At 35.8% G+C, this 20,158-nt stretch overlaps 1 protein-coding gene across 2 annotated transcripts in view; it reads left to right on the top strand.

Moving 5' to 3' along the window:
- Positions 1-20,158, top strand: part of FNIP1 (folliculin interacting protein 1) — a 136,089-nt gene that overhangs the window by 92,164 nt on the left and 23,767 nt on the right. For both annotated transcript variants that reach the window (XM_039252550.1, XM_039252549.1), the window contains 6 exons: positions 1,375-1,576; positions 5,987-6,072; positions 12,585-12,731; positions 14,191-14,360; positions 17,501-18,929; positions 19,720-19,888. In XM_039252550.1, coding sequence (XP_039108481.1) covers positions 1,375-1,576; positions 5,987-6,072; positions 12,585-12,731; positions 14,191-14,360; positions 17,501-18,929; positions 19,720-19,888 — 2,203 coding nt within the window. The remainder of the gene's footprint in view (positions 1-1,374; positions 1,577-5,986; positions 6,073-12,584; positions 12,732-14,190; positions 14,361-17,500; positions 18,930-19,719; positions 19,889-20,158) is intronic.

Here is a 20,158-nt window from a genome sequence, read left to right as displayed (position 1 = left end):
TCTTCTATGTTGTAGATGTATCAGGATTTTATTTCTTTTTATGGCTGAATGATACTCCATTGTATGTGTATATCACATTTTGTTATTCACTTATCTGTTGATGGACATTTGGGTAGCTTCCACCTTTTGGCTTTGGCAAATAATACTGATATGAACATATGTGTATAAATACCTGTTTGAGTCCCTGATTTCAATTTTGAGGGTGTATACCCAAAAGTGGAATTTTCGGGTGATGTTGTAATTTTTTGGATAAGTTTTCGAGGGAATGCCATACTGTTTTCTACAGTTGCCATTTTACATTCTTACCAATAGTTATTTTCTGTTTTTTTTTTTTTTTTTATCATAACCATCCTAATGGGTGTGAAGTGGTATCTTGTTGTGGTTTTGATTTGCATTTCCCTAATGCAGTCATATTCCCAAGTATTCCCTAATGGTTAGTGATACTGAGTGTATTTTTATGTGCGTAATAGCAATGTGTGTGTCTTTTGGAGAAATACGTATATAAGTATTTTGCCCATTTTTTTATTAGATTGTTTTGTTGTTGTTGTTGAGGTGTAGGAGTTCTTTATTTATTCTAGATATCATTCCTTTATCAGATATATGCTTATCAGTATTTTCTCCCATTCCATGGGTAGCTTTTTCATTTCTGTTGACAGTGTCCTTAGATACACAGTAGTTTTTAATTTTATGTAGTCCAGTTTATCTTTTTCTTTTGTTGTCTTTCCTTTTGGTATCATATCCAAGAAATAAATGCCAAATTCAGTGTCATAAAGCTTTTATCCTATGTTTTTTTCCTAAAAGTTTTATGATTGTAACTCTTCTGTTTAGGTGTTTGTGCAGTGTACTGGATTTTGATATTTCAGTTTTTCATGTTTCTAATTAGGCAAGTCAATTCATTTTTGAAAGATCTTTTTTTCTTTTAAGCCTATTTTAAGTACAACTGTAGATTAAATAAAGCTTCTTGTTTTCTTCTTTAGTTACTTCCTTTAGTCCTTGATTTTTAAAATTTTACTCTTGGAATCAGCAAGAGACAAAAGGAGATTGTAGAACAGTGAATTAGATCAGACTCTTTTATAAGCTTAAAATGAAGGCATTTTTAGGTGGGTTATGAATGGGGATTAACTCCCTTTTTTTAGTGACTTCTAACTGAACAAAAATGTTCCCAATCTGACTCTCTGTTAAAATTTTTTACAAAAATGTGAGCATGAAGGAGTAGTCAGTAGATTTTTCAAAGATAATTGATGTGCATTTTTAGATTTACTGATAAAACAGCAGAAGACCTTTAGCTTGTGTACATTAAATTAGCAAGGAGATGAAATTGTGAATTTAATTATTTTCATTTTTTTTATATTAAAGAAAACATTTATTTTTAAGGTCTATAGAAGAAAGCTTTAATCTGTCAGATGAAAGCTGTGGCCCTAACCCAGGAATTGTGAGGAAAAAGAAGATTGCAATTGGGGTAATCTTTTCATTATCCAAAGATGAAGATGAAAATAACAAATTTAATGAATTCTTTTTTTCACATTTTCCTCTCTTTGAAAGCCACATGAACAAACTAAAGAGTGCAATAGAACAGGTAAGCATAGTCATGTTGCTGGCTTATATCCTTTATTTTCCTCTAAATCTTACTCTCCTGGTATAAACATAGTATTATGTTTATTCATCTGGCAGAAAAATTAGCAGCCATAGTACAAGTACCCTACAAAGTGCTTTGGAGATGCAAAACAGACTTCAACTGTTTTTAAGGAACTTTCTGCCTAATAAATGTTATGAAGTCATTCATCCATTCATTTAATAAATGTCTGAGGACCCATATTGTGGCAAGCAGTAATGTAGTAACTGAAGATAATACAGGAAAAATGCAACACTCTTGACCTCATGAGATAGCAAATAAATTAATTTATAAGATCTTTAATGATAATAAGTGCTGTGGAGAAGAAGAAAACAGGTTTATAAGGAATGCTGGATGGAATTATTGCTAATTTTTTTGGTTGGTCATCAAGGCTCCTGATAAAATGACATTTGATCCAGAGATGGAGGAAGTGAGATACAACTATCTGAGGGAAAATTTTTCCAGGCAGGAGCAAAGACTGTGTCAAGAGTAATCCTCATGCATGAGCAAAGTAAGGAGGCCAAAGTGGCTGGGGTAGAAGTAAGATCAGATTATGTAGGGACTTTTAGGGTATCATTGTAAGAGCACTGGTGTTTACTTTTAAGAAAGCTGAGAAACTATTGGAGAGTTTCAAGCAGAGGAATGACATTGTTTATGAGGATCTCTTTTATTGCTTGTGGAGACTAGATTTCTAGGGTCAAAGGTGGATGTTGTGGGAACAAATTAGGAGTCTGTTCCAGTGATCCAGGTGAGAGATGGTGGATACTTAGACCAAGTTAGTGATGAAATTGGTGAGCAGTGGTTGGCTTCTGGATATGTTTTAAAAATAGAGCTAATGAGATTCACTGGTGGACTGAATTAGCTGATGTATGATAAAGGAGGCAGTACAGGTTGGCTTGAGATTTTTATTTGAGCAGTAGGAAGGATGGAGTTGCTAGTACTAAAATGGGAAAGATTAAGATGGAACAGTTTTGGTGTAGGAAAGTCAGGTGATTGTTTGAAAAGGCCCTGGGCATTATGTGAGTCTAGAGTTTTTTTTAATGGTTTCTTTTAAGGTTTTTTTATTTTTGAGAGACAGAGAGACTGAGCATGAGCAGGGGAGGGGCAGAGAGAGAGGGAGATGCAGAATCTGAAGCAGGTTCCAGCCTCCAAGCTGTCAGCACAAAGCCTGATGCAGGGCTCGAACTCACAAACTGCGAGATCATGACCTGAGCTGAAGTTGGCCTCTCAACTTACTGAGCCACTCAGGCGCCCCTAGAGTTTAAGGAGAAAGGTCTAGGCTAGACCATCATTAGTGTATGGATGGTATTTAAAGCCTTGAAACTGAGGAATAAAAAAAAAGTAAAGGATATCCTAGGCTTGATTTGTGTAGCACTTCAACGTTTAAAATTTGAAGAGTCAAGAAAACTCACAGAAGAAGTGGGATTGGCCATTCAAGTAACAGGAAAAAACAAAATAGAGTACTTTTTTAGGGGGAGCCAAGTGAAGGAAGTGTTTTAAGAAGATAGGGGTGATTAATTGTATCTAATGGTGCTGATAGAGTGTGTACTAAATTTGTATAAAGTAAGAAAATTACGAATACAAGCTAGAACATGAGAATAACTTAAAAAGAAAGACAGAGTTGTTTAGGAGTCCATAGGAAAGAAAAATTATTTCCTATTGAGAGGATGTTTCATTTGGACTATATCTTAAAGCATGTTTAAGTTTTTTTAAACATAAAGTTTTGAAAATTGGATATAACAGAATAGCAAGAAAAATTGATATACTTGCCACCCCAAAATAACTCCGTAACCTTTTGCTGAATGTCTTAACCAGGCCTTTTCTATGTATATTGTACTTTTAAAAACATTTTTTTAAATGTTTATTTATTTTTGAGAGAGAGAGAAACAGAGCATGAGTGGGGGAGGAGCAGAGAGAGTTGAGACACAGAATCCGAAGCAGGCTCCAGTCTCTGAGCTGTCAGCACAGAGCCCATTGCGGGGCTCGAACTCACAAACTGTGAGATCATGACCTGAGCCGAAGTCGGTGCTCAAGTGACTGAGCCACCCAGGTGCCCCTGTATATTGTACTTTTACTTGATTGGATTGTTGTGTCCATATTCTCTTTATTATGTATGTGTTTTAAAAAACTCATCATTGTAGGGGTGCCTGGGTGGCTCAGTTGGTTAAATGTCTCACTCTTGATTTTGACTCAGGTCATGATCTCACGGGTTCATGAGATCGAGCTGTGAGTTGGGCTCTGCACTGACAGTGTGGAACCTGCTTGAGATTCTGTCTCTCCCACTCTCTGGGCCCCTCCCCTGCATGTGCATGTGGATGCATGCTCACTCTATCAAAATAAATAAACATTAAAAATTAAAAAAAACTCATTGTTGTATCCAGTTCTCATGTCATTATAAATTGTTCTCAAATATAGGTTAGTGGATTTCCTTAAGTAACAATATTTCAATTGGGTTATTTCTTTTTTTTTCCACAATGTAGCTACAATGTAGTTAACATCTTGGTGAATTTTTAGAAGAGATTCCCAGGAAGTCAAACTAATGAATAAGTGGATATAATTAAATTCTTTTTTTCCTTTTTTTTTTTCCTGAGAGAGAGAGAGACAGCATGAGCAGGGGAGGGTTAGAGAGAGAGGGAGAACCAGAATCCGAAGCAAGCTCCAGGTTCCGAGCTAGCTGTCAGCACAGAGCTCGATGCGGGGCTCGAACTCACAAACTGTGAGATCATGACCTGAGCCGAAGTCGGACGCTCAACTGAGTGAGCCACGTAGGTGCCCCGATATAACTAAATGCTTAATCTGTTGGATAGTATGTGGAAGGGAAGGGATACAAAGAGGAGTGGTGGGTGGTATGGCTGGCAGAATTAATGGAAACCAGATCTCAAAGAATGCTTGCCAGAAGTTTTGACCTTGTTGTTAAACCTATCTCTAAATTGTGCTTTAGGAAGATTAATTTAGAAGTATGTTTTTAAAAAGAGAGTAGAGTAAGAGACTAGAGAGGGGAGACAAGTAAGACTGGTCTAGAAAGCAGAGGATGCATTTCAGTTCATCTGCCTCTTGAGAGTACAGTGATGTTTTATTACTCACGTTAAGTCTGTCAAAAGACAAAGATCATTAGCAGCACACTTTTATTGAACAGACAAGTAAAGGCCATTTTTACTTACTTTTCCAGATGTTAGACCTTGGTGGTATTTTCTTCACTTGGCTGCAGGCCCTTTTTTCGTATGTTGTTGCCAAAGTTCATACATAATATTTAGCTGTAGCTGAACTGACATTTTGAGTTGCTGGGAGAATTGTGAAGTTTTGTATAAAACTTGATATATTCAGTCAATATAGAACTTATTAAGGATTGCTTTTTAAATGTTTTAATGCTTTGACCATTTTATAACCTAAAAGTGTGCTTTGCGGTACTTACAGTTGTTTGGATGTTTGTTCAAGCTTAACATTTTATTTCTTATTATAGCTGAACAGTAGAGCTTAATAAATGAATACCTTTATATAAGGTTTCATCTCTGGGTACCTTGAGAATATTTTGAAGCCTATGCTACCTTTTGAAATCTGTAATGTAATCTTATTCTTAATATTTTACTGCTGGTGAAATTAAGAATAGTGTTCAATTTTAGGTAAAGAATATTCACTTTTTTATAAATTGGGAACCTGTCAACAGTTTGTAAAAACATAAAGTAAGTTTTACTTAGTTTTTAGGTATACATGAACATAATTTCTGGCCTTAAAGTAGTATGAGCTCTTAAACAGATGTTTAAAAATTTTTAAATTGATTTTTAATTATACAAGTGATTCAAAAGTGTATTCCTTTTGAAAAAGCCTAAAAATTTACAAGGTTAATTTTGACATCCATATCTAATCCTGATCGCCTTTTTGTCTATCTAAAGCAAAGCCTCTCAACCTTGGCTACATATGTTTTAAGAAAACAAATATTACTAATAGCCTGTGATACCTTTCAATAGAATCTTAATGTTTTAGGTTTTTATAAAAGGTTTACTTAACAAGCCATTATCTGTGAAATATTAGATGAAGCCATGAGCTGTTGTTACTGAGTTATCATTATATCTTGTTCTATTTGTTAAAAAAAAAAGTACTTTAATCCAGAAACTGTCAATATCATTTTCTCTTTGTATTGACATTCTGTCATTTGACAGTTAAAGTAAGAGATTTAACATTAAAAATTTTTGAATTTTCTTATAAATGATTAAGAGTGCAATAAAGCCACTGCAAATATATGTGCCTTCTTTACGTCCTTCTAGATAAGGGTGATGGTGGAGTGTTATGGAAATAAATGACTTTATGTTTCACTTTTTTTTTCTTCAATATTTTGTTGTGATCAGTGTAAGAATTAACTATTTTATTACTTTCAAGGCTATGAAAATGAGCCGGAGATCAGCTGATGCCAGTCAGAGGAGTTTGGCATATAGTCGAATAGTTGATGCCCTAAATGAATTCAGGTACATATTCTCCAGCTTTTCATAATTCAGAGTTGTCTAGCAGTGTACACAATATTTACTTATTTTAGCTTATTCTCATAAAATTTAATTTTTAAAATTTCTTTGTCACGTGGACAAATGAGGGTGTATAAATCACTAGGCCACTGGATTTTATGTTATTAAATATCAAGTGGACTAGGGATTCAGGCACATTTGGGTTTCATCAGTGGGAATTACACACAGCAGATATGACCAGAGGAGATCCTAGTTCCAGCAGAAATGTCCTTTTCCTCCCTGTTGGGCTCTTAGAGACTGGTTAAATGTACCAGATTAAAGTGATGACTTTCAAGCTCTGTATGTCAGCTGTATTTGGAAGTTCAGATATTTTTTAATCAGGGTTTTTATGTAAGAACACACTGAACTGAAATAAAAACCAATTGGTTTAGTTAAAAGTTAAAATGATTTTGTTTGAAACTTAAATTATATTAAAAATTTTAGATTAAAAAGAAAAATATAGGGGTGCCTGGGTGGCTCAGTTGGTTAAGTGTCCGACTTCAGCTCAGGTCATGATCTCATGGTTCATGGTTTTGGGCCCTACATAGAGCTCTGTGCTCACAGCTTAGAGCCTGGAGCCTGCTTCAGATTCTGTCTCCTTCTTGCCTCTGCCCCTCCCCTGCCTGTGCTTTGTCTTTCTCGGTCTCTCAAAAGTAAATAAATGTTAAAAAATTTTTAAAAAGAAAAATATAGTGCTCAGCTGATGACTAGGCAAACATAACAAAAATGTTTCCCAGACTTGTGGAGTTTGAATCAGTAGGTCTAGAGCCTAGCGTTTGTATTTCACAGTCTGTGTGGAAATGACTAGCTTAAACTGTTTTCAGGGAGAAAAATTACCAAATCTGTACTACTACAATGTTAGGTATATTTGCAAGCCTTCATTGTATAGTTGCAGCTGTACAATCCTGAGAGAGGATGTCATAGTCAGCATTTGGGAATTTATTTTGAAATAATGAGTTTCTGGCCTTGGAAATTCTTGAGAGATGATATATGCTATGGGAGAAGTTCTTTTGTTTTATTGAAACCAAGACATGTTGAACATTATAAACTAAAATATTATCAGCTGAGTACCATGGTTATCTATGTATTTCTCCTGCTTTACTACAGCTTTGCTCTTCACACATTCCCTTATAGCTCTGGTCATCTGTATTTACAGAGCTGGAGAATTTTAACTATATAACTCAAACAAAATTCTAGAGTGATTTCTCTATGAAATGTATACAACATGTCTTTGTCATGAATATAAGTGGTTTTCAAGAAGGATGAAAAGTTATAATCTTCTCAGTTTCTAAATTTAATCTGTAATTTGCTTGAAAGTTCACCCGAAGATTCTTAAGAGTTGTGCTTTTCCTGAAGTGGATACTATACCTTTATTGTAAAAGAAAGATGCTATGAATGATTGGGTATTTTCTTAGTAATCTTAAAAAGTTTTTATTATTTTATTCGAGTTGTTCCATTGACTTTAGTCTGGAGTTATTAAAAATATATGTTTGAACAGTCCTTTTGCTTATTTGCTTAAAGGAATCCTGTAATACTCTTTTTGAGTTTCACATTTTAACTGTTACAAGGCAGTGAATCTTTGCCCTTGCACTCGAAACTGTTTCTTATATTATTGAGTTGAGAGTTTTTTTCTCTGCAGTCACAAGCTTTGTGGAAAAAGGCCAAGAGTCCCAATTTTAGGTCTGAGGAAACTCTGCCATTATAGATCCAGCTGAGGTTACCACAATAGTAATATTGTAAAATTCATTCCTAATAGAATACCCATCTTGCTCTTTGGTTATAAAAATTTTTATTCAAAAAAATTTAAATACATGTGAGTTAATTGCTATATTATTGAGTAGTACAAAAGGCCTAAGACAAAAGTCTTAGAATTTTAATATTGCCTAGAATTTATAATATGTATGGGTTATAAAATCATTGAAAATGTAGGTCATGATTGTATATTTTTCCTTTTGTATTAGTTTGATTATTTTACTTCAGTCACTATACAAATATGAAAGTCTATATAAGTCAGTTAAGCATTGTACAAAATCTTAAAAATACTTTATAAACCTATAATTTTTATTAAGAGGTCTATCATTATAAGTACTTTAATATAGACATTTAATCCTGTTACATACAGATTGTGTATTGGTGAATTCACCTGAAATTTATTTGGGACCTCAAAATATACTCACAGTATTTTAATGATCATTTGTAATGTGCAGAACAGGGGAAAACTTGAGTAGCTTGATACACACATTCCTAGTCATCTAGTCATCTAGAACCTGGAGCCTGCTTTGGATTCTGTGTCTCCCTCTTTAACTGCCTCTCCTCTGCTCTTGGTCTGTCTCTCAAAAATAAATAAATGCTTAAAATATTTTTAAAAAATCACCTTCGAGTATACTGCTGAAATACTATCTAATGTTCCTAAGTGTAAGAAAGCAGTGATGCGCTTTACAAAGAAAATACATCTAACCTTCGTGAATACATGAGTTATGGTGCTCTTGACTGTGAATTCAGTGTTAATGAATCAGTAGTATATTAAATAAGGTATCTTTAAACAGAAACTCACATAAAACATGGTTATGTATTGAAGGGCTGACAAAAATGTGATGAGAAACTCACAGGAACCTAACTATGTATTTTCCCTAGGTACAGTGATTCAGTGTTCACTAATTCATTGTTTGCATTGGCTTTATAAAACATTACTGCAAATAATGAGAATCTGTCTTAATTTTTAAATTAAATGATTATTAAAAATTAGCAGTTAGATAATTTTTAAAGTATGTGATTATTTGAGATCAGATGATTAATGAGTTTGGGGTGATTGAGAAGAGGAAGGAAATGATTCACATGTATGCAGAAGCAATGAAACCTAGACAAACAGGAAGCATGTTTAGTTAGTAGTGCCATCTGGCAAAGATGAGGTTCTTGGATTCTCACTTAGACTGCATATCAAAGAAAACTAAATCAGGCCCACAGTTTACTTCCACCTAAAGGAGGCTTTCATTCTTTAGGGACAATCAGAAAAAATAAGGGGTCAGGTGACTAAAAATTCTTACCTTTCCTGCACTGAAAATTAACCATAATCGTTAGTGGAGAAGAAAGCACTATTACTTCTACATTGCTGATGACAACATAGAGTTGTGTATAATGAGTAGCAACATTGCATAATTAATTTCTTTGCTTTCTTTATATTTGATATACTCTGAGGTCATAGTACATAGCCTTAAACACCAAAACATTAAAGCTAATGTCCTTAGTGGACCACTTCACCAATGTTAGTGATCTGGCTCTGGCCCATGGCACATGGACTTGTAGTAGTCTCTAATATGCTTAAGAAACTCATGGAAAATGAATCGATTGGCTCATTCATTCATTTATACAGTGTTTCTTTTAATCAGAAAGTACATTCACATGTTTAAAAAGACAAAATATGCTGAGAAATCTAATAATGCAAAAGAAATGAACCATATCCTATCTCTCTCATCCCTATTCTTACTTTAACTCTTACCTATTTCTTATATGTATTTCCACATTATGAAACAGTATACTTAATGTAGCTATTTCATGATTTATCAGTTTTGGAGCATTTCTATTTCTTGCCATGAGTTTATATCTGCCCATTGGCCCTTTAGCTTCAGTATAGCTCTAGCACAAGCTTGAGTTCTGGTAAATTTTCAGTTCTGAAAAATTTTCTACTTTCTTTGATTGTTTATTTTCCTTGATATTTTCTCGTTTTAATTCTTTTTGTTAGTAACTAGGATTCCTGAACTAATCTTTTATGTTTTTCATGATTTCCTTTTTCTGAATGTATTATTTTCTATTTCCTCTGGAGTGATTTTGTGTGTGAGTGTGTGTGTGTGTGTTTCTGTTTTAGTGTTTGTGTCCCTCTGTCCTTGGAGGCTGTCCCTCTGTATCAGGATTGGGTTGCCCTTCCATAGCTGAGAGTGAAGCACTAAAATACTGGCTGGGAGTTTTGTACATAATTAGGCACAAAATGGAGAACTTCACTTTAGGGTGGTGTTTCTCAACCTGTTTTTATTATCATTTCCTGAAGGAGACATATATAAGACATATTTTTTCTCCTAATTGCTATCCCTTCTTCCCATGAAATTTTAATATCACAAGATTTATTGTATATCTCTTTATATACTACAAAATCTTCAAATATCAGTAAGGCTTTGAGCAATGTTATTCCTCTGGGGTAGTCAGTTGCTACATCTGTTCTTCTGTCCCTAGTCATTCAGTGGGAAAATAGGGTGCAGAAAGAGGTCATCTGCCATTTACGGACCTTGAATTAGTCTCCCTGTTTACAGTCCTATATAACTAACTCCTGCCCTAACTTTACCAGGCATTTGTGAGTCCTGAGCCTCTTCTGGTTTCAGAGAAGTAGATTAGCTCTTTACAGAGAGCACTGTAACCCATATCATCTTTTACCTTACCACTTTACTTAACATTCCATTTTATGTTTTGTGTTCTAGAGTTTTATTAAATGTGTACTTTAAATTTTAATTCAGATTACTCCCCATTTTTATTTGTTATAGTAATTTATCTGCTGGGGCACCTGGGTGCCTCAGTTGGTTAAGCGTCTGACTTCAGCTCAGGTCATGATCTTGCAGTCTGTGAGTTTGAGCCCCACATCGGGCTCTGTGCTGACAGCTCAGAGCCTGGAGCCTGTTTCAGATACTGTGTCTCTGTTTTTCTCTGCCCCTCCCCTGCTCACAGTCTTGTCTCTCTCAAAAAAATAAATAGAAGTCTTATCTCTCTTTCAAAAAAACTGATTTTTAAAAATCTGTCTTCAAATCCTTAATGGGTGTTCGTATGGGACTTCTGAACTGAAAGGGGTAAACATTGGTGCTCACTTTTCCATTTTATCTGGACATCCTTAATAGGCTTTAAAAATACACGTTTTCAGGTATTCCTAGTTTATATTTGAGTCATATTTTTCTCTGTAAAATGCCTTTAATTCTTTTCCAGTTTATTTTGAAGTTCTCAGCCATGGTATTATGTCCTACCAAGAACTCATTAATGTGACCTGTGTTTGTTACTTTTATTCATTGTAATATATTGTGTTCACACTGGGTTGAGATTCAATAAAGCTTGTACAGGCAAGATAATTCTTTTCCTTTTTTTAGATTCTAGGTGTTAGAGAATTATGCTTGGGGTGGTTGGGTGGCTCATTTGGTTAAGCGTCTCACTTTGGCTCAGGTCATGATCCCACAGTTCATGAATTAGAGCCCCGTGTCAGGGTCTGTGCTGACAGCATGGAATCTGGATCCTGCTTTGGGTTCTGTGTCTCCTCTCTGCCCCTCCCCTGCTCACACTCTGTCCCTTTCTTTCTTTCTTTCTTTCCCAAAAACAAATAGTAAAAAAATTTTTTTAATTATGTTGTAGTAGGTATTAGACTTGTGATGATCTCAGATAACTTTCTAGAGGTGTACTTTCTAATTTAGTGGCTATAAGCCACATGTGGATACTTAAATTAGGGTGGTTTTTTTTTTTGATACTTAATTTAAATAAAATTAAAGTTAAAATCACTTCCTCAGTCATACCACATATTAAGTGTTAAGTAACCATATGTGGCTAGTGGATGCTATCCTGGACAGCACAGATAGAGAACATTCCCATCACTGAAAAGTTCTATCACATAGCACTGTTCTAGAGAGTTGAAATGTCTGTATCTTCCAAAAGATCAGTTAGTTTAAGCCTCAACTTTGTAGGAGTTGCTTAATCTGGTGAGTGTATAGGACTTGGCTAAATAGATATTAATGTGGAAGGAAAATGATTAATATCTTAAAGGTGTCCTTGAAGCCTTAAGGAGAGAGTGCAAGTCATGGGTCTAGCTGTTGTCTAAGTAAATGCAAGAGACAGCCAGAAAAGCATCATCATAATTGTGCAATAATGCTCTTTTGTGTTGATTCAAGGAAAAACTTCAAAAGATTGAGAGTCACAAAATGCAATATGCAGATACAGTGTCCTCATCATCCATCAGAACTTTACTTAAGAGTCTCAGCATAGGCAACAAAATGATTCCAATAAACTATTGTTTTGAGTGGATATATAGATAAGCTCTAACCCAATTTTGAATATTTTTCTCTTCTAGGTTGTTGATTATTTGCATTATATTTAAGTATGGCATATATGTTAGAAATGTAGAACTGGAAGGGCTTTAGAAATTATCTCGTCCTATATTTTCCTTTTTACAGGTGGAGGAAACTGATGCTTAAAGTAGGGAAGTAATTTACCAATTTACCAATTACCAATGATTACACAGTCATCAGAGGCAGAGCTAACATCAGAACCAACACATATTGTGTTCATATGCAGAACATTCCTTTTTACTATGCTGGTGACAAAGAAGGAATGGCTTGATTGATTTTGTCCTCTCGAAAGCTTTAATAATCTACCTGTGAGGCTCAACCTGACAATATAAACTTTAAGAGTTATGTTATTCTGGGAACTATGAATTTCATAATGTGTTTTTATCTTTTTAGAACAACAATTTGTAACCTTTATACAATGCCACGAATTGGAGAGCCTGTCTGGCTTACGATGATGTCAGGGACTCCAGAAAAGAACCAGCTTTGCCATCGTTTCATGAAGGAGTTCACATTTCTAATGGAAAATGCTTCTAAAAATCAGTATGGCTTTTTCTCTTTCTTTTTATATATCTATCTTAGCTGTTATTTACTATCATGTGATTATCTAGATTGTGATCAAAACCAGTTACAAAAATGAAGTGATTAACTGTTATTTTTGGAATTACTTCATATTATTAATAACCAAAACAATTCCAAAAGATAATTAAGAGATAGGATGTGGGGGTGCCTGGGTGGCTCAGTTGGTTAAGCGTCTGACTTTTGCTCAGGTCATAGTATCACGGTTTGTGAGTTCGAGCCCCACATGGGGCTCTTTGCTCTCACCTTGGAGCCTGCTTCAGATCCTCTGTCTCCCTCTCTATCTGCCCCTCCCCCACTCATAGTCTCTCTCTGAAAAATAAACATTTTTTAACAATTAAAAAAAGAAAGGATGTGGAAGAGGTCCACAGAACATAATGAACGAAAATTTGTAAAAAGATCTTTATGTGTTAACTTAAAGTTCCTGACAACTTATAGAACTCTCTGAGGCTTCCATTTTTTGGTGAATTGTATCTACTTACAGTTTCATTCTATAGAAAATAAGTAAAAACAGGGGCGCCTGGGTGGCTTAGTCGGTTGAGCGTCCGACTTTCGCTTAGGTCATGATCTCGCGGTTTGTGGGTTCGAGCCCCGCGTCGGGCTCTGTACTGACTGCCAGCTCAGAGCCTGGAGCCTATTTCAGAGTCTGTATCTCCCTCTCTCTCTCTGATCCTCCCCTGCTCACGCTGTCTCTCTCTCTCTCTCCTAGAAATAAATAAAACATTAAAAATTTTTTTTAAAAATTAAAAAAGAAAAACAAAAACAAAAATGGTAATCTGGTAAGAAAAATGTTTCTCTGAGTTTTGTGAGCCACANTCCTAGAAATAAATAAAACATTAAAAAAAAAAAAAAGAAAATAAGTAAAAACAGACAAACAAAAACAAAACAAAAAAACAAACAAAGGAAGTGCCAGGATTCTAGTGATACATATTTAGTGTGATATTTTATCATACTCTTTTTTCTAACCATTCATCAGATTTCTAGAATCCAGATGAGTAATTTAGATGTTTTATTCCTTTAGATGGTAGACAAAGGTTTGCTTAATACTTTCCTTTATTTTTCCATTCAGTAATATGGAAATGTATAGACTTGTTGGTTGATTGATTAATTTTGCTGATGAAACACTGAAAAGAAACTAGTTTTTCAAGTGAAGTGGCATTTTTGTTTTGTAATTATGATCAGAAATAGCCCTGTGTTAATATTGCTTTTATTTCAAGGATTTTTTTTAACCCCTACCCCACCAAAAACCCTGTTAGTATTTATTTTCATCCAGGTGATATGTCTGTCTTGTCTTCTTTCCTCTCCTTTTTTATGCTGTTTGGCTACATGAGAATATATACTCTCTTGGCTTTATTCTATTGCTGCATTTACATTAGGTGTAATGAAGGCAGTTTGGAATATGATAACTTGTTTTTGTTTTCAGATTCTTGCCAGCACTCATTACTGCAGTTCTGACCAATCATCTTGCCTGGGTTCCAACAGTCATGCCAAATGGACAACCACCTATAAAAATATTTTTAGAAAAACATTCCTCTCAGAGTGTGGACATGTTGGCAAAGACTCATCCATATAACCCACTTTGGGCACAACTAGGTATGTCTGAAAACCCTTACATTATGCATAACACTTAGACTTTTGTGTAACTGTTTGGAGTTATTTTATAGCAAAAACAAAAATAAATAAGATGTTCTTTTTTATCTCCTCCATTCTAAAGCACTTCTTTACCTTTCCTCTCATGTCTTACCCCCATATTGAGTGATATTGCTTCCCTAGAGATATACAACTGCAGTGGGAGCAAGAGAAGCAGGATGGAGCCTGGTTTACTAGTAACTTCTGGGTCTTCAGGGTGTTTTACATTACACTTTGCCTGGGAGGCATGAATCACAGTCACTTGTGAGAGCTAGACTAAATCTGGTTAACTGAGAAGCAGTCCTTGAGGTTCCTGTTTTCCACTTTTGTTTGTTTGTTGAGTAATTTTGCAAAACATTTCCCTTAGTGTGAGGCCCCATTAAATAAATGGGTAACTGGGGAGAGAGGGAATAGTTGATGTGTTGACAGTCACTAGGAAGGCATTGTAGCATGGTGCTTAAAAATGCAGGTTGTGAGAGCGCCTGGGTGGCTCAGTCAGTTAAGCGTCTGACTTTTGCTGAGGTCATGGTTTCACGGTCTGTGAGTTCAAGCCCTGCGTCAGGCTCTGTGCTGACAGTTCAGAGCCCGGAGACTACTTTGGATTCTGTTTCTCTGTCTCTTTCTACCCCTCCCCCAATTATGCTCTGTCTCTCAAAAGTGAATAAATGTTTAAAAAATTTTTTAAAAAGTACAGGTTGTGGGTTAGGCAGACCACATTTGGATTATAGTCTCTTTATTTACAAATTGGGGATAATAATAATAATAGTACATACTTCATAAAGTTGTGGAAGTTAAATAATACATGTAAAGTGCTTAGAACAGTGTCAGGGCTGTTAGGGCATGGGGGAGGAGTCCAATGAGAGTATTTTGATGACTTGATAGAAACTTCCCTTAGGTTGTGTTGTTTAGTGAGCTTGCCAGACAGGTCGTCATGTAACTTATTCAGGTAACCTCCCTTCTTTTTTCTTTCTTCCCTTTCTCCCTCCCTCCTTTACTTTTGTCTACTTAGTTGAAGAATAATTGACATACAGCAAACACATATAAAAATATACAGTTTTGTAAGTTTTGATGTATATGTCAAAATTTGAATGCCTTTGAGACCATCATCAAAATTAAGATAGTAAACATACCCGTTGCTTCCAAAAGTTTTATCATGCCCTTTTGTAATCCCTCCCTCCTCTTCCTACCTACTCTCCCTTCTCACCTTCCTCCTCTATACCCAGGCAGCTACTAGTCTGTTTTCTGTCACCATAGATTAGTTTGCAATTAATTTCTAGATATAAATGGGATCATACAGTGTATGTGTTTTTTTCCTATCTTTTTTTATTCAGCATAATTATTTTGAAATTCACCTATGTTGTATATATTAATAGTCAATCCCTTTGTTATGCTAGGTAGTATTCCACTGTATGGATAGTAATTTTTTTCAAATCAAGTATTCAGTGTTATTTTTTTATTTGGACATATCAAATTTATTTTCAATTCTACAGTCACTTATTGAGTGTATAATATATATAAGGCCCTGTGCAAACAATATTGGAGGATATAAAGGTGAAATGTAGTTCTTGGCATCAAGAAGTGGACAGTTTATTACTGAAGGTAATAAATATGAGAACAGTACTAATAACAATGAGGAATTATCTTCAAAAATATGAGGATAATTCAAAGAGGAACTCTAAGAAAAATGAAAAGTTCAGTTAGAGTTCAGGTAGGGAAGTTTACTTTTGCCGAAGAGAGGATGCTTGGGTGAAAGCTTTGGAGTGGCAGAGATACAGAGGAAAGGGCAAGTACATAGCATTAAGGAAAGGGTTCTTCATGTTAAAAGTGCTGAGTAGATTCAGTGTTTTGGTTTATGTAGTCTGCTTTAAGTGGGGCTTGGTGTGAATCGGGATGAAAAAGGTAACTATAAAAAGGTAAACTTGGAAAAACAAATTAAAGCCAGCCATGGAAGTCTCACTTGCCATGCCAAAGCAGTTCAGTTTATTGGGTAATTTGTGGGGAACTTAGGAGTAGTTTTGAATAGTAACATGATGGCATTAGGGCCATGTATTAATGAGAGGAGAAGAATTATCATTATATTGTTTATAGCATATGTTTATCTGAGACCTGTTTATGTTTGTTCCTTTAAAAAGTGTAGAGGTGGGACACCTGGGTGGCTCATTCAGTTAAGCATCTGACTTTGGCTCAGGTCATGATCTCCCAGTTGTTTGAGCCTGGCATCGTGCTCTGTGCTGACAGCCAGCTCAGAGCCTGGAACCTGTTTCAGATTCTTTGTCTCCCTCTTTCTCTTTTCTTCCCCTGCTCACACTCTCTCCCCCTCTCTCTCAAAAATAAGCATTAAAAATTTTTTAAAAAATGTATAGAGGTTAGGTTTTGAAGTGTGTATACAAACAACTTGCTAAAATTGAATTAAATTTAAATTAATGACTGTATTCTCCATTTTTAAGCGTACTTTGGCACCTGTTTCTTCTTCTAATTTGAGCTGTAGCATAAATACAGAAATTACATTGATGACTCTTAGGTTCCCCTCCTCCCCTTTTTTATGTAATGGCTGTTTATGTCTCGTGTGGATGTAAAAGGAAAATGAACCACATGGTTCATGTTGCCCTTTCTTTTCCTGTTTAGGCAGATAGGTGTCACTCTTCTGGTCCTTTCTGATCTTTTCTGAATACTCAACCCTTTAGGGAATGGAAAGGGAACTGGACTTTTAAAAAATTAGGGGAGCTAACTTGAGGTCCTCAGTAGGGCAACAACAGTTATTGTTCACAGATATGATTTAAATCAAGAAAGATTAGATGTGTGATGTGACTACCACTGCTTCCTATTCTTCTTGTCCCCCAGTAGATGTTTTGCTTTCTTTTCTCTGCTTTGGATGAGAAAATCTAGAAAATCTCTCTATTCACCTTTCTCTTTGGTTAACAAAGAGATTCATTCATCTCATCCTATCCTATCCTCCTGAATAGTTACTCACCTATGAAAAAACTAAGAGTAAAACCTGAACTAGCACTCATACAATAAGAGTAGCTTTCTGATCATTGAAAATAGCCTGCTTAGTTAGTTACATGAACAGACGATATGTCCATTAATCAATTTTTCCATTTCAGGGGACTTGTATGGCGCTATTGGCTCTCCTGTACGGTTAGCAAGGACTATAGTAGTTGGCAAACGACAAGACATGGTCCAGAGGCTGCTTTATTTTCTTACTTATTTTATAAGATGCTCTGAACTTCAAGAAACCCATCTCTTAGAAAATGGAGAAGATGAAGCCATCGTTATGCCAGGCACTGTAATTACTACCACTTTAGAGAAAGGTGAAATAGAAGAATCTGAGTATGTGCTTATCACAATGCACAGAAACAAAAGCAGTTTGCTCTTTAAAGACCCAGAAGAAACAAGGACTCCTAATTGTAACTGTAAATATTGCAGTCGTCCACTCCTGGGACAAAATACAGAGAATGTTTCACAACAAGAGAGAGAAGATATTCAAAACAGATCTAAGGAGCTGCTGGGAATTTCAGATGAGTGCCGTATGATTTCTACCTCTGACTGCCAAGAAGAAAATGCTGTTGATGTTAAACAGTTCAGAGATAAATTAAGAACTTGCCTTGACACAAAGTTAGAGACAGTTGTTTGCACAGGATCTGCTCCAGTAGACAAATGTGCCTTGTCAAAATCAGGCTTAGAGCCAGCAGAGGAAACATGGCATAGAGAGGAATTGCTGGGTTCAGGTAATCACCCAGGCAAACTGTTGAGATCCTCGGGAATGGTTGTGGAAAAAAAACCTCCAGATAAGCTTGTGACTGCTGCATTCTCTTGTGAGGCATCCCAGACAAAGGTTACTTTCTTAATTGGAGATTCTATGTCACCTGACTCAGATACTGAACTCAGGAGTCAGGCAGTGGTGGATCAGATTACCAGGCACCACACCAAACCACTGAAGGAGGAAGGAGAGACTGTTGTGGATCAGCTGCATCAAGAAACTAAACAAACAACTACGGACCAATCCGGAGAGTCTGATATACCAAACGTGGTTTCTGGAGAGCCCTGTGAACTTCCCTGTTGGAATCATTCAGACCTAGAAAGCATGAGCTTATTTGATGAGTATTTTAATGATGATTCAATTGAAACCAGGACTATTGATGATATTATTGCAGTTAAAACAAGCACAGACAGTAAAGAACACTGCTGTATGTTAGAATTTTCAAAAGGATTGTGTACAACAAATAGCAAACAGAACAGTGAATTTTGTAAGTGTGTAGAAACAGTTCACCAAGATTCATGTAAAGCCTGCTTTCCTCAGCAGGACCAAAGAGATAAACTCTCCATTCTTGTCCCCCATGGGGATAAAGAGAGTTCAGAGAAAAAAATTGCTGTAGGAACTGAATGGGACATTCCAAGAAATGAAAGTTCAGATAGTGCCCTTGGGGATAGTGAAAGTGAAGATACAGGTCATGATATGACTAGACAAGTCAGCAGTTATTATGGAGGAGAACAAGAAGATTGGGCAGAAGAAGATGAGATACCTTTTCCTGGGTAAGTAAGAAGTTTTAACCTATAGTAGACCCTCTCTAAATATGTACCATTCTTTCATGTAGGTGGTCTCTGAAGGTTGGTTGTAACTAACATAAAAGAGGAGATGATTGTCCTGGACAGATTCTCTTTTATTATCATGTACTCTTACTCATAGGAAAGATTAAAAGCTAAGCCCTCCAAGCACCCCAGAAAGGCTCAATGAAGGCATTAAAGAAATGTATGTTTGTGTGTGGGAGATTCTTTATGGCTTAGGAATTTTCAAGCCATTTAGGAATGAACTATGCCCCCAAATATATTCTGAGTCCAGCAACTAGAGAGAGGTAATCTCGGAGAAGATGGGAAATGGCTATTGGAAATAAATTTGGCCAAGACTAAAAGGAAAACAAGGAATGTATACTCTCAGTCAAGAATACAAGGAGGAGATTTATATTCCAAGTTTTGGGTTTGTGATGTATTTAACTACTTTGTTTGGAATGATAGTTTTCATTTTCTGGTTGTATAATTAATGTATTACATACACAAGGGACAGTGTTCCTAATGACTGTTAGGAAAGTTTTACACTTGCCTCATTACGTAGTTGTTCATTTATCCCCTTTTCTTGATAGGAAGGAGTATTTTGTGTCTGATTGATCATTTAGGCCAGTTTCTACTAAACAATGATTTTACTCTGAGTGTATTTTGTAGAAAATGGTGGTAATAGAAATATGGAGTAGATGAGTCCAAAAAGTTTCTTTGATAAAATACGTTTATTACTAATTATATATGCCTTCTTTTGGGACTTTTCTTCCAGGTCAAAGTTAATTGAAGTGAGTGCTGTTCAGCCCAACATTGCCAACTTCGGGAGGTCCTTGTTGGGTGGCTACTGCTCATCTTATGTGCCTGACTTTGTTCTTCAAGGAATTGGAAGTGATGAGAGGCTCCGTCAGTGTCTGGTATCAGATTTGTCTCATGCTGTGCAGGTGAGTTACCTTTTCTGCTCTTGAATGTATTTAGAATGAACTTTGTTAACCAATAGAACCCCAATTTATCTCATATTTTTGGTCATACTTTACTGTGTCCCACAGTCATTATACTCTGCATCTGTCACTTTTCCACCTGCATGATTGTACCTGTCACTATGAAAGCAAGTAGAGAGTTTCAGGAATCTCTGCAAACAGAAACGTGGAATACTGAGAGTAGTTTATGTATTCGCAGATGTTCAGCATTAGATCGTTTATGGTATCCAAAAA

Source organism: Hyaena hyaena, unplaced genomic scaffold (assembly GCF_003009895.1).
Source record: "Hyaena hyaena isolate Hyena2069 unplaced genomic scaffold, ASM300989v1 scaffold_425, whole genome shotgun sequence".
In the NCBI taxonomy this organism is placed as follows: Eukaryota; Metazoa; Chordata; class Mammalia; order Carnivora; family Hyaenidae; genus Hyaena; species Hyaena hyaena.
This window is presented reverse-complemented; position numbering and strand designations above follow the sequence as displayed.